Source organism: Alligator mississippiensis, chromosome 4 (genome assembly GCF_030867095.1).
Source record: "Alligator mississippiensis isolate rAllMis1 chromosome 4, rAllMis1, whole genome shotgun sequence".
NCBI classification, from domain to species: Eukaryota; Metazoa; Chordata; order Crocodylia; family Alligatoridae; genus Alligator; species Alligator mississippiensis.
In genome coordinates this window covers 180,454,316-180,467,131 of record NC_081827.1, presented here as the reverse complement: position 1 = coordinate 180,467,131, position 12,816 = coordinate 180,454,316, and the positions used below count along the sequence as shown (strand labels likewise).

Below are 12,816 nucleotides of genomic sequence, written 5' to 3'. Positions count from 1 at the left end.
TTTTATTTATTTTGTGAAAGAGACTGCTTCCTAAATATCCTGACTGAGGTTAGATATGAGTGAATGAGGAACCCCACATGCAAGAAATACCTAAATTATATACTATTTACAAGACGAATCAAAAGAAAACACTATTTGGGAAAAAAAAATCTATAAACTTGTATTACTTAAAGTTTGGAAACCACAAGGTCTTATGTGGAATTATTTCCATTGCCGGAAGAGAAAATAAGCTGGCAAGTATATAGGTATATAAATAGCTATGGTATTTTCCCATGAAGAGCTACAGGTTGTCCTTCAAAGAAAGTCTTCAACTTAATTGCAAAAGGATCACTGAATATTTTCAATATTCTTAATGGGAACTTGGCTATTAAAGTCATCATTGGACTTTATACTTTCTATTATTTTAAACAGTCATCTGCATAAAACAACACTATTAAGTTTAGTTTATCACCATTTAATCACAAAGAGCAATTCTAGGTTACTCCCTACTTTTGATGTGCTTGTGAATAGTAATCCTTCAAGTACTACACCAATACTTTTTGTTGCACAAGCTCAAATTTGATTTTTATTTAAATGCATTCAGTATAGGTTTGACTCTGCTGTTATTGAAGCCATTGGTAGTTTTACTATTGGCTTAAGGAGGAGCAGAGGTAAGCAAATATTGAGTACCTTGGAAAATCTCATCCCCGATCAGTTTGTATAACATGCTAGTATTAAATAACTCCCAAAGGTTGTTCATACCTTAAATTCCTCCAAGATTTTGTAATTTTTTCCATGATATTCACAAAAGTTTTTCACTTCCTTGCATTCCGGGCAGCATCCATTGTGTTCCACTTTAGTACATTTTGGGTGGATTTTGGGGCATTCTGGTTGATCACAAACAGGTCCATCCTCAGTACAGACACAAGGACAGTTGGAATGCCCTGGGAAAAAACGTTCTCCCAGTTTGTATACAAAACCACTGTCATCCACACAGCCTTTCCCTCGGTAGTCATCAAAGATCAGATTGTCATTACTTGAGGTCTGGTCCCCTTCATCAGCAGGGTAGTCTTCATGATTGATAGCAGCAGGGGTGACCAAGCCAGAGATTAATAACAGAAGTATGCAGGCTTCATGAATATGAAGAGCCATCCCCCTCCTCAACTTCTCCATATGATCCTATTATCAGTTATAAACGGCTGCTTCCATAGGGATACCAAAAAGCAGGGGCTGAAAATAGATATTTTAAATAAAGACAACTTGAATTATTAACAAATACATACTTGGTAAGGCCACGTGCTCAATCTGTATCTGTGGATAAAGCTTACTGCTTCCAATGCGCAGTGATAAGAAACACTGTTTCATTTTAAACAAATATCTTCTTTCAAGTTATTTTTAGGAGAATAAAGAACAGGAAATCTCTAAATGAAGCTAATAATTGTGTGTGTAAACACACACAAACACACAAACACACACATACATCCACAGATAACCTCCATTCAGGCTGGTTTACAGTATTAACTGGAAATGTCTGATATACAGGAAGTGGAATTATTTGCCTTAAATCACATGGTGAAAAGTTAGCTCAATGGGATTTGAACAAAGATTTATTATTGTTCCTATCCTTCTGAAGTAACCATGAAAACCAATAAGTACAACAATAATAATCTGAGTTGTAGCCAGGCATATGGTTTGAATAAGAAAGACAATGCTGAATTTTGTTTATTTTTAGAGACAGGTGGCCATAGTTTTAATTATAGTATTCCTGCAGAAAGAGCTAAAGTAGTTGGGCTAGGACCATAAGCATTATTGAGTATTACTTAGAAACTGACATTTTCAGGGAACAGTTTAAAAAAAAATTCTGAATAGGTGTTCATAGATAAATATTTAAAATGTTCCATGCATACAGTTATTATATTTGTCTCAAAGGCATAGGGCCAGTATTCATTCTAAAATGTCATACAGCTACATGGAATTCTTACACTTTTGGAAATGGAGAATTGTTCTTAAGTATTCAAGATACTGTTTTGAGAAAGAAGAAAAGACTACTGCTATTCACACCAAGAATAATCAGGTTAAAAAAAAAAGGCTCAGGATATATTTTCCTGGCACACAGTAAGCTATATTGTTTACCACATCTTTGTCCCTAAGTATACTTTCTTGGTTCTTTTCTATATACCTTTCAGAATCAGGAAGGAAAAAAGGTCTCTGTCCTGCTATAAGGTAAGTGGGCATGGACTGGCTGTCATACAGTCAAAAGTGTTTCAAGGAAACTTTTTTATCAGATGAAATATTAGTGCTGTATTTATTAGGAAGGAGGTATGTGGAGGCTGATAAAAACAACAAATAGAATAAACATGTGCCTGCATTTTTATATTTATATATATATATATATATATATATATATATATATATATATGTATGTGTGTGTGTGTGTGTGTGTGTCTGTGTGTCTGTGTCTGTGTGTCTGCGTGTATACACACACACATATACACACACACACATGCACACGTGCACACATGCATACAGAAATACAGATTTTGTCTTATTCCCCAAAAAGAAATATTTATTGTATATTGAGATTTTTGGCTGATGTTCAATATTTTGATTAAAGAAACAGTGTCAAAGACAAATGCATTAGGAGAAAGCTCTAATCATACAGGAGAAGCTAAGGGATTCTGTTGACAAGGCATTTTTTTCTAAGGCTGCAACAGAGGGAGACACCGGATATTACACAAGCTTTATCAAAAATCAAAAGATATTTTCTTAATTAAAGTTCTGTATAGCTTTTTATCACAAGGGTAATGTACTGTGATACTACCAACAATATCTTTTGTAACAGGGTGTTTAAAAAATGGGTGATGCTCAAAGATAAGTTTGCATTATGGATCTGGGGACTGTTGACTTGCTCACCTACAAGCTACAGGTAGGCATCAATTTTTCAGGCTTAGGTAAGTGAAAATTTAAGAAAAAATGGAACCAATAGAAGAGATTGATATTGAAGGTAATCAAAAATTATCCAATCATTTCCCTAAATCTACCCAACTTTAAAGGAAAGGCACCAAATAAAACCAAGTTCTATAAGAAGTAAAAATAAGTCAGTTATATGTTGTTATAGCCTGTGGTCATCTCAGATGTCCCTTGGCAACTTCAGAGACTCAGTTTAATGAACAGAATGGAAACTGAGCAGAATTCAGATCTACACTACAGAAAGATTTCAACAAGTAAACAAACCCTACACAGCTCAGAATTAGTTTACAACTGAACTTTTTATCATTTCTCATTAAAAGAGATGCTGGATAGTGTCTTACTCTGAGTAAAGGTCCCCCCTCCCCTCCACCCACCCCAGTGAATTATGCATACTTACCAAATCAGGCTCAGGGTGAAAGCTGGAGGGGGTCACAGGCCAACATGGACTAAAAGGTTAGAAATATATCAGTAAAAGCTGTTCGTCTTCATTACATTTTCAGTGATGAATCACGAACAATCCTTTTTCCTCCACCTCCCATTTGAAAACACAGGAAAACGGCAGCTCAGCAGCCAAGACATGAGAAATAAGCTTTAAGCCAGTGTTCAGAATTCAAAGCAAGCAGCAACAAGGAGGTCCAGAGGCAAGGCTGCCTTGTAACAATCCAGATCCAAACAGCACAATCATCGTGTCCAAGTTATTCTTTTTTTTTTTTTTTTTTTGGTTCAGGTCTTTGGATGCAATTTCCCTTCCCCAAACACAACTGATCCTTTCCACTCAGTGCTTGCAACAGCAAGCCGGCTGGTTATTTTGCTACGCTGTCGATACTATAAACGGCAAGAGCATGCTGAAGCTCAAAGCCAGCTCAGGCTGAAATGCAGTCAACACCATCACGATACGCTGCTTCGACAACCTCTCCCAACCCACGGGGGTATTTCTGATCTCAAGCACGGGAGTAACTTTCCCTTGCGTTCAGCACCGCGGACAGCGGCAGCCCGACAGGCGCTGCCTCGGAGCTCATTCTGCCGGCAGCCGGGATTCCTTCAGCACCACGGTCAGCGCCCCAGCCCAGCATCATGCATCACAGGGCGGCACACACGCCTCCTCGCAGTCCGCTCTTGGGCAAAGAAACTAAGAGCCCTCCAGAGCTTCTCTTGGGATCACTTATTTCCTTGGATACCATCCTAAGAGGGAAAGCGATTTCTAACCATACCTGAACATATTTCACATGCATCGGACCACATCCTCCCTCCCTCCCTCCCACCAGCCCATTTTAATTCTTAAGAGAACCTGCTCCAGATCAGACTGCAGGGCTAAGTTCCAGGAAGTGCCAGTATTTAGATTTAAGCTCTCTGCAGTTACTGAATGATGAGGCAAAAGATTACTGTCATGGCATCTCTCGCAAACTCTTGTTCATTCTTGCCCTGCCAGCATCCAAACCGTTTGCTGCATAAAAAATCCCATGTTGCTGCATTATTAAAACTTCACTTCTTGCCACGGGCTGGATTTGATGAAGAGAGAATAAAAAAAAAGTAGCCGAGCTCTTGTGTCTCTTGTTCTGTTACATTAAAAATCAATCTCCTTGCAATTCATCTAGTCTGTCATTAGGCGTCATTGTAAAGCTATTTCTCCTGAAACAACCAAATGAAAAATTCTTGATGTTCAAAAAAACACACTATCAATACAAAGGCAGAGAAATCTGGGATTTTATTTGGATAAAATAGACAATTATAATAATTTTGTGCAATTATGCCTACTGCAAACATTAACTGTGAAGACACTTAACTAAGTTGTCGCTGTCATGTCATCAAATCATTTCCATAAGGCTTTGAAACCAAGAGCATGTTAAAACAGGATTCTAGTTCTCAGGTCCAGAGTCGAACAGTGCCATCAGCACCTCCGGAAAGCAGGTGCTCTGCTTTGTGATCAAAAACAACACACTGCACATCATCTTCATGACCCACCAGGCTGGAAAGTTGCCCTGATTTGAGTTCCAGAACCTTAACAGTTCCATCGTTGCTTGCAAGGGCTATAACATGACCTGAAATTCAAAACAAAGTTATCGGAGTTTGAGGAGGCCAAATAAGAGAGCAATGTTTGCAGTTTCAGGTCTGATGGTATGCACAGCCACTTAGTGAACCCATATTTTGCATACTACTGTGCCTGAAATAATCTATTGGAAAGTCAGATAGATCAATAATAATGAGATTAGATTCCTGTGTGATTAAGCGAACCTGAGGATCTAGAGGTACCAGTCACAGGGAAGTCAGCTATTCTATTTTTATTTTGATACAATTATTAAGGGCCATATTCTGATACTACATTAAGCAAAATATTAGTACTTAGATAATTTTACTGAAATCAGTAGGGTGACTCAGGGTATAAGATGCTCTGTTTTGTAAGTATATCATAATCAAGTCTGTCATTAATATGAATTCTCTTATTTATCAATATAAAAAAAAGATGCATCCCATGAGAAATTAGCTGCCTAAATCCCACTGACCTTCAGGGAGAAAAGGTTACATAATTTCCTCAGCCTCTGTAAAATACTTTCCTAATTAAAAAGATAGTGTAGACATAGATTTAGAAGTAATTTTAAGAGTCTAAAGTTTATTTATGAAACAATAAATATATTATTTATATAAATAATATTATTCATGAAACAATCTGCCTCCATATACTGTCAGTCTGAACTAGCCCAACATGCATTTTTAAATGTATTATATTTCTATTTAAGTAAAAACATGGATAACATCTGGTAAGTAGTACATTTGAATCACCCCTTGTTTTCCCAGCCACCAGATGAAAGAGTCTCTCTGCTTAAAAATTAACTGTAATAATCATGAGTTTCACATACAAAAAAAAAAAATCAATAAATTCATTTCAAGGCAGATGTGGTGCTCTCAACACAGTGTTTATTGTATTTCAAGTCATGATCTCAGTCAAACACCTTTTGGTATTACAAGCAAGTTCAATAGACCCTCAGAATTTTTATGGCCTATTTTTATATATTATTTTTTTCCTGAAAGCAGGGACATAATCACAAGTAGAAGTTAAATTAATGCTGACATTTACAAAGTTGTTATGGTTTGGAAGCACTGATTTTTTTAAAGGAAAATTAGGGAAAACAGGTTATGTTTTGCCACCTTTACTCACATAACTTACTCTACAAGTAGCCCATAGGGACTTAAAACCCAACACAAGTATGCCTGGAAGAATATGGACCAAAGGAAAATGTTACAGGGTGATGTGAAAAACCACAGGGTCTTTTATGTGACAGTCTAAGAAAAATACTGTTCCTGCCTTCAAACCACATTATGACAATGGTGATTTTTGTTCTGCTCATATGATAGGATGGCTTTATTTGACAGCATGTGAGGTAAACACAAGCTATTTTCTCCATTTATTAAGGAAACATTTAGGCTGTCTTGAAAACACACTGAGAGCATTTAACCACAGGTTATATTTAGAGTGTCCATGGATATTTGTACAGGAGAGGGAAGTATAGGAGTAAAGCTAACTATGATAAATATGCCCTATTTGCAAACCTTTATAACTACCAGGCTTCTTCATCTAGAACAAAGCCTGACACAGCAAAGATCTGGAGGATGGATTAGGGTGTCCAAAGCAGCAGATGCGAATATTTATTATAAACTCTCTTCTAGCAAGACTTTGCTGACAGAAGCATTACATATGGATTTTACTTGGAGCTAGACTCTACAGGCAAGTGCTGGCATGACTTCCCCAAGAGCCAAATGAATGACATTTTGTTTAGTGTCCTAACTGCAGCAACTGGGTAGGGGGTTATTGTCACTTTCCTCTTTTAAAAAGAGTAACAAATGTACATATTAAAATAATAGAGAGCATGAGAGGGGGAGAGGGAGAGAAAAGGAGATGACTTGGTCAACGGTCTTAACTTTGAGAAAGTAAAATCAATGCAAATTGACATCAGAGACAATGTACTTGAATGTTTAATTAAAACCACCACTGACCTTAAGGGGAGTAGGAACAGGACCTAATGACACATCTGTATAACACTTGGTCACATAATTTAGATGGCTGAAGCAAATTACTCTTTATGTTATTTAGTTGGTACAATGTTAGAAATTAATAGAATGTCAGTGTTAGAAAATGACAGAAAACTACATTAAAATAAGGAGGTATGATAAAAACTAGCTAGCATGTAGAATAGTAAAAAGCATTTTTTCCCAAGAAGCAGGGAAATCAACGCATCTGATATGGTACTCTCTGGGAAATGTGTGGGGCATGTCTGTAAGTGTTGGCGAAGAACAATTCCGTTCACTTGTATTGAGTGCTAGCCAAGTTGTATTGATGCATTACTACAGTAGCAGGAGTATTACTGAGTAATGTATTGATGCATTACTACTGTTGACAATAAAAAGGGCAACTTAATTGCACTATGGCAGAAGTGTGGGTAAATGAATGTGAAGGAGACAGTGGATGGGGAGAAGAGGGCACAAAATGACAACGCATCATTCCTGTTAGCTTCTATGTCTACAGTAATCTTCTTGCTCATCATGATTTGTTCACTATACTGTAAATTTACTCTTTCCAAAGGGAATTTTTTTTGTTGTGAAGAGAGAACGCATTGCATTTTCTTGGTATTTCAAAACGTTCTCCAATTAACAACCAAAGCAAATACTATTATTTAATTATAAGCAAAATTTAGTGGGTGCATCTACATATGCACTTAACTGTTCAGCAGACTAATTTGCTGCAGTGTAAAGAATAACAGTCTACACATACGACACTATTAGACCAGAGTAAACTAATTTCGCTGCTGTAAGATAGTACTGTTGGGGACAGTACTATCTTATGGCAGCAAAAACAACTGCACCTAAATGCACATGTAAATGCTGACTCATGTACATTGCATCTGGTGAGCCCAGGCAGCAGGGGGCCAGACCCCTGCCTGCTGCCTAGCCACAGGTCTCCTCACACTGGGGCACTTTCATGCCCCAGCTAGCCCTTCCATTGCCTGCCACCTCCCAGAGCCCACTGCCGATGCCTTGGGTCCCCTGCCAACCCAGGGCTGCTCCCCTCTGGATCAAACTGCTGTGGTCTTGAGCGCAGTGCCTGCATGTGTGGCCTGGACCGCAGTAGTTTGAGCATCTGCATGTGCCATTAAGGTGCTGTGATAAATTCCAGTGCAAACTGTACTGGAGTTTAACATGTTACCTTAATAACACATGTAGATACACCCAGTTTTTATAAGGACAGTTTTCCAGGTTAACAAAGGCACTTAGTTGTAACATTTAGGGGAGGACAAAAACATGGTACAAAATGTATTTCTACAGATTCCATAAACTAGATCCTCAGCTGGTGTAAGATCTCTATAAGTTCAAAGAAGTCAAAAGTACTACAGTAATTTGTAGCAGTTGGAGGAGGGCTGGTCCATACTAACAAAGCTACATAGTATCAGGATGGAGATCAACATACACTGCCAGGAAAACCTTACAGCTTTCAAATGATTTGCAAGGCCTCCTTTGGATCTATGCTGCTGCTGACTCATCCACTGCACTAGAAATGCAGTTTGCTAAGGTGTACTGCTGCTCTTGGCTCATAGCCAAGCCAAGCCTGAAGCCAGGCCTCCTCCTCAATCAGGAGAAATGACTAAGCAGAATTTCCTGAAAAAAGGGGTCCATCTATAGGAGCAGCTTAGCACCCAGGCAGCTAAATTGCTGCTGACCATTGTTTCAATACAGGTACTAATTGTTGTACTCTGCACATTGGGACCCAATGTGGCATGTTGCCTTCTTAGAGACATGTGAATTGCAATATTCTGCAGCATTTTGAAAAATGGCTTTATAAACTTGGCTCTTTCTGACTCAGCAGATGTGAAATCTCTGTACATTTGGAAGAAACTTGCTGACTTTTGTGGCACAAATAAGATTTTACTGTGCTGAAACCCTGATAGCTTTGCAAAGCCAACACAGGTAAGAGAGACTGAGTTGGGTTATATCCCTTTTCATGCATCCCCAATGGAACTTTCAAGTTCTACACAGTTACATCTGTTATCTTCAATGGGGCCGCATAGGTGTAACAGCTTGGAACTTATTAGGAGTTCTGCTGGTGAAGCACAAACAGGACTGAGAGTAATAAGCACAAACAGGAATGAGAGTAATGGGACTGCACAGGTGTCACTGAAGGCATTAATTTGTACTACTTGATCTTTATTACAGGTGAAGATGTACAAGAAGGAGAAGGTTTTAGCTTGAGCCAGCAGGAGATGGGAACTCAAAATTACTCGCATATTAGATAAGGACTCACGGGTCCCTGACAGATGTTAATTTAAAGATACGATGGGATCTGATGCAGGATCCCAACAATCTCACATCATGCATGGCAGGAAGTGCAATTGTGAGATCAAGCATCAGTTCCCACTGTACCATACTGCTAGTATAAAGGGAGCCTGATCCTAGGTCCCCCTGAACTGGTAAGTAGCAAGTTTAGCTCCCTGCACTCCTGTGGCTGGGAGCCCTGATTGAGAGCTGTCTAGGGCTCCTGGCTCCCAGCTCCCAATCAAAGCTCCCAACCATGGGCATGCATCAGCACTCTGGGGCTCCCAGCCAGGAGAGAACACAAGCCGGGAGTCCTGATTGGGAGCTCCCAGCCTCTAAAGCACACAAGAGTCTTGAAAGACTCCAGTGTGCTCCCTCAGCTGGGAGCACTGGCCACATGTTGAATTAAAGGTATAATAGAAACCAGCCACAAAGTTATTTGTGTGTATTACACATATTCTGTGAAACAACTGTGGCTTTTTCCTCATTTTATCACACCATTTATTGAGTGAATGTGTGTCCAAGTCAATACCTCACACTGACAATTTCATATCCATTGTTCAAAGCAAGATCACACAAGGTTCTTTCTGACTTCATCTGCAGTAGTCCCCATTAAGAGATGGAGGATACAGGACTATGAGGAAAGCATCCAATGGCAGAAAGGAGGGTTGGAAGTGGCAGTTGTCTCCTAACTGTAGACATCTATATGAGATCATTTGTCATATTGCACAGGTCGCTAAAACACTATTAGTAAAAAAGGTAGTTGGCTCCTCCTTGTCCTTGTCACCATTTTTAACTAGTGTTAAGACTAAAATGATAGTGCACTGTAAAAGCAAATGCATACATGGTTTTTTTCCAGGGATTCAAGCCTACTGGAATAGGATGATATGTAGGTACCTAATAGGTGAAACAGGATTTGTCTCATAGTGGGCATGTCTATACATGCACTTTTTGCACAGTACGCTAATTTACTGTGCAGTAAAGCCATCTACATGTGCATGGCAATTGGGCCAGTACAGACTAATTTACAGTGCTGTCAGATAGTTCAGTCAAACACAGGTACTATCTGATGGTGGAGTAAATTACTGCACCTAAATACATGTGTAGACAGTGACACTGGGATTAGTTTACTCCAGCTCAAATTGCACAGATACGTTATGCAGCCACATCAATTGCCTATGTAGATGCACTAAGTGTGTTGACAAGTATCAGTGCATAATCTCATTTTTTCCCTGCATCTGCTTGACTTTCCTCTCAGAAACATGCTGCCCCATTCCACCCAAATGCAAATTAAGGAGAGGAGGATTATAACAGCAGCAGTTAAATTAGCTACCTCCACAGTGGGCATAACTACATGTTCATTAATGCACTTTTGGTTATGTGCATTAAATTTAGTACCTCCATTGTGGGGTACTAGAAAGAAAACACATTAGCCTATTTAAGTGCGCATTAGTGAAAGTGCACTTTTTGTGATGCTTTAATGCACATTAAAATAGGCTAATGTGCATTAAAATGAATGTCAAGACATGCCCATGATCTCCAAATTACAATGTCCTACAAGAAAAGAGCTGCAATTGAACTCCAATTTTTATTTCATACACGGTATCTTGTCATATCGCCATTATTAGACTGATCAAGCTCTTCATTTTACGTGTTGATTCACTGCAAATGCAATGTTTAGGACAAAAATATACTTGAAAATGATATACAAACCTGAAAAACATATTTCTTCCCTTGTTTTTTTATCCACATTGGCCTTTTAGGAAGGTCACATGTTATATTAAACATATCTTGTACATGAGATAAGAATTGTACCTTTATAATTGATTAATATTTGAAATGATGTTATAACTATTATTGAATGTGTCAGAGCCTCTTATGGGACAATCAGCATAGCTTTTTGTACAATGATGGAACTAGGATGATGTACAAAAGATGAGATTCAGGCTCTGTAATTTTAGGAATATGCACATGAATATGGAACAAGAAATGTTTTATAGACAGAAAATATAAGGGGATAGATTCTGATTTTTAATACACTGGTGCAAAGGACAAGAAATCCCACTGAATGTTTTGTGTTGAGGTGAAACTAATATGAGTTCAAAATCAGGGGTATTATATCTAACTAAGTTTGACTTAGAGCTTCATGAAAGCAGGGAACTATATTTACCCCCCTGTCTATAAAAAGCTATATACACCTATGCTAGTATGTAAATAACAATAATAATAGCAACACCACTTATGTAAATACAGTATGAAATCCATCTCCTAATTTGAACTGTTAGATAAATTTAAAATAGTGCTGGTATTTTGAAACACTTTAATTTAATTTGTTACTGCATGACAGATTTCTTCAGAACACAAAACTAGACAAGATTAATTTGCTGGGTTGATAAAACTAAATTACCTAGGGTAGAGAGAACAAGACCTGTACTTGTTAAAGGACAAAAAACTGACAATTTATATTCCACAAGATCCTAATAGAAATTACAGCAATGATCACCAGCTTTTTGTAAAATTAATCTGGAGCGAGAGCTTGCCAAGGCAAGGTTAGCTAATGCTTTACTGGGTTACACATTCAAGTAGCCATAGACCATGCTATTTTTGCAGTGGGGTAGCATAAAAAGCAAACTGGTTTGCTGACATGTGACTATGGTTTGTGATCAGTCCTGTGGGCCAGAGCCTTTTATTTTTATTGTTAAAGGAACAAGTCATAAACCTAAAGCCTATTTAGCAGCTAATATATTACGTAATTGGAAACTCAGCCTTTCTCAGACAAAACTCCAACAAAGGTAATCTAATCTGCTTTCTATGTCCCCAATAAGCCCTGCTGTTGTTTTAGACTATTATGCTTATGGCTAACCAAAGACAAATGTAAGGTTGGTTGATTGGAATCATAAGGTAATAGTTATGTCGAAGCATCGCATTTTTCTTCAGGCAAATGAATTTAGAAATTATGTAATTTATTTAATTATTGAATACTCTGAATATTAGCAGCAGGACTCAAACTACAGAATGTCTTTACAGTATTTTAGCAGAATAAATTCTAACAAAACAATATTTTGTCATGCCATAAATGCCACAAAGAATCAACAACTGAGACATTAATGCTGATGAAGTAGAATATAATTAGCACTGTTTGTTGTCCTTAATTCATTTGTATAGATCCATTGGAGCAATATTAACTAGTTGGCTTAAAACAAAATATGCAAACAAAACCCCATGTAAAATATTAGGGCCTGTTTTTGCAGCTCTTACATCCATAGTCAGTCAAAATGGAAAGTGAGTGATATCATACTTGATAAACAGAGATGATAAATAGAATATGTGGTATTTTTTGTTCAGATAAATGAGAAGCAACATTTTTTTCAATTTAAAAATATTTGTTTTGCTTAATCTGTAAGCAAAGCATTCTTCAAAGAAACAAAGCTAGTTATATTTTTTATTCAAATTAAGTATCTCTTGCATAAACTTTAACTATTTTGTTTATCATAACTTTATAGGAAGGAAGTCTGAGACTATTCTGTGTAGCAGAGATGAAATAACATATCATAGAAAGAAAGAAAA

General features: G+C 37.7%; 2 protein-coding genes across 2 annotated transcripts in view; both read right to left on the bottom strand.

Moving 5' to 3' along the window:
• The window catches only part of VWC2L (von Willebrand factor C domain containing 2 like), a 91,058-nt gene extending 89,855 nt beyond the window's left edge, over positions 1-1,203 (bottom strand). Inside the window, exon 1 of the mRNA XM_006276436.3 lies at positions 742-1,203. Coding sequence (XP_006276498.2) covers positions 742-1,152 — 411 coding nt within the window. The 5' untranslated portion in view covers positions 1,153-1,203. The remainder of the gene's footprint in view (positions 1-741) is intronic.
• Positions 1,204-4,637: 3,434 nt separating this feature from the next.
• The window catches only part of SPAG16 (sperm associated antigen 16), a 988,711-nt gene continuing 980,532 nt past the window's right edge, over positions 4,638-12,816 (bottom strand). Inside the window, exon 16 of the mRNA XM_019492270.2 lies at positions 4,638-4,988. Within this exon, the coding sequence (XP_019347815.1) occupies positions 4,813-4,988 (176 nt within the window). The 3' untranslated portion in view covers positions 4,638-4,812. The remainder of the gene's footprint in view (positions 4,989-12,816) is intronic.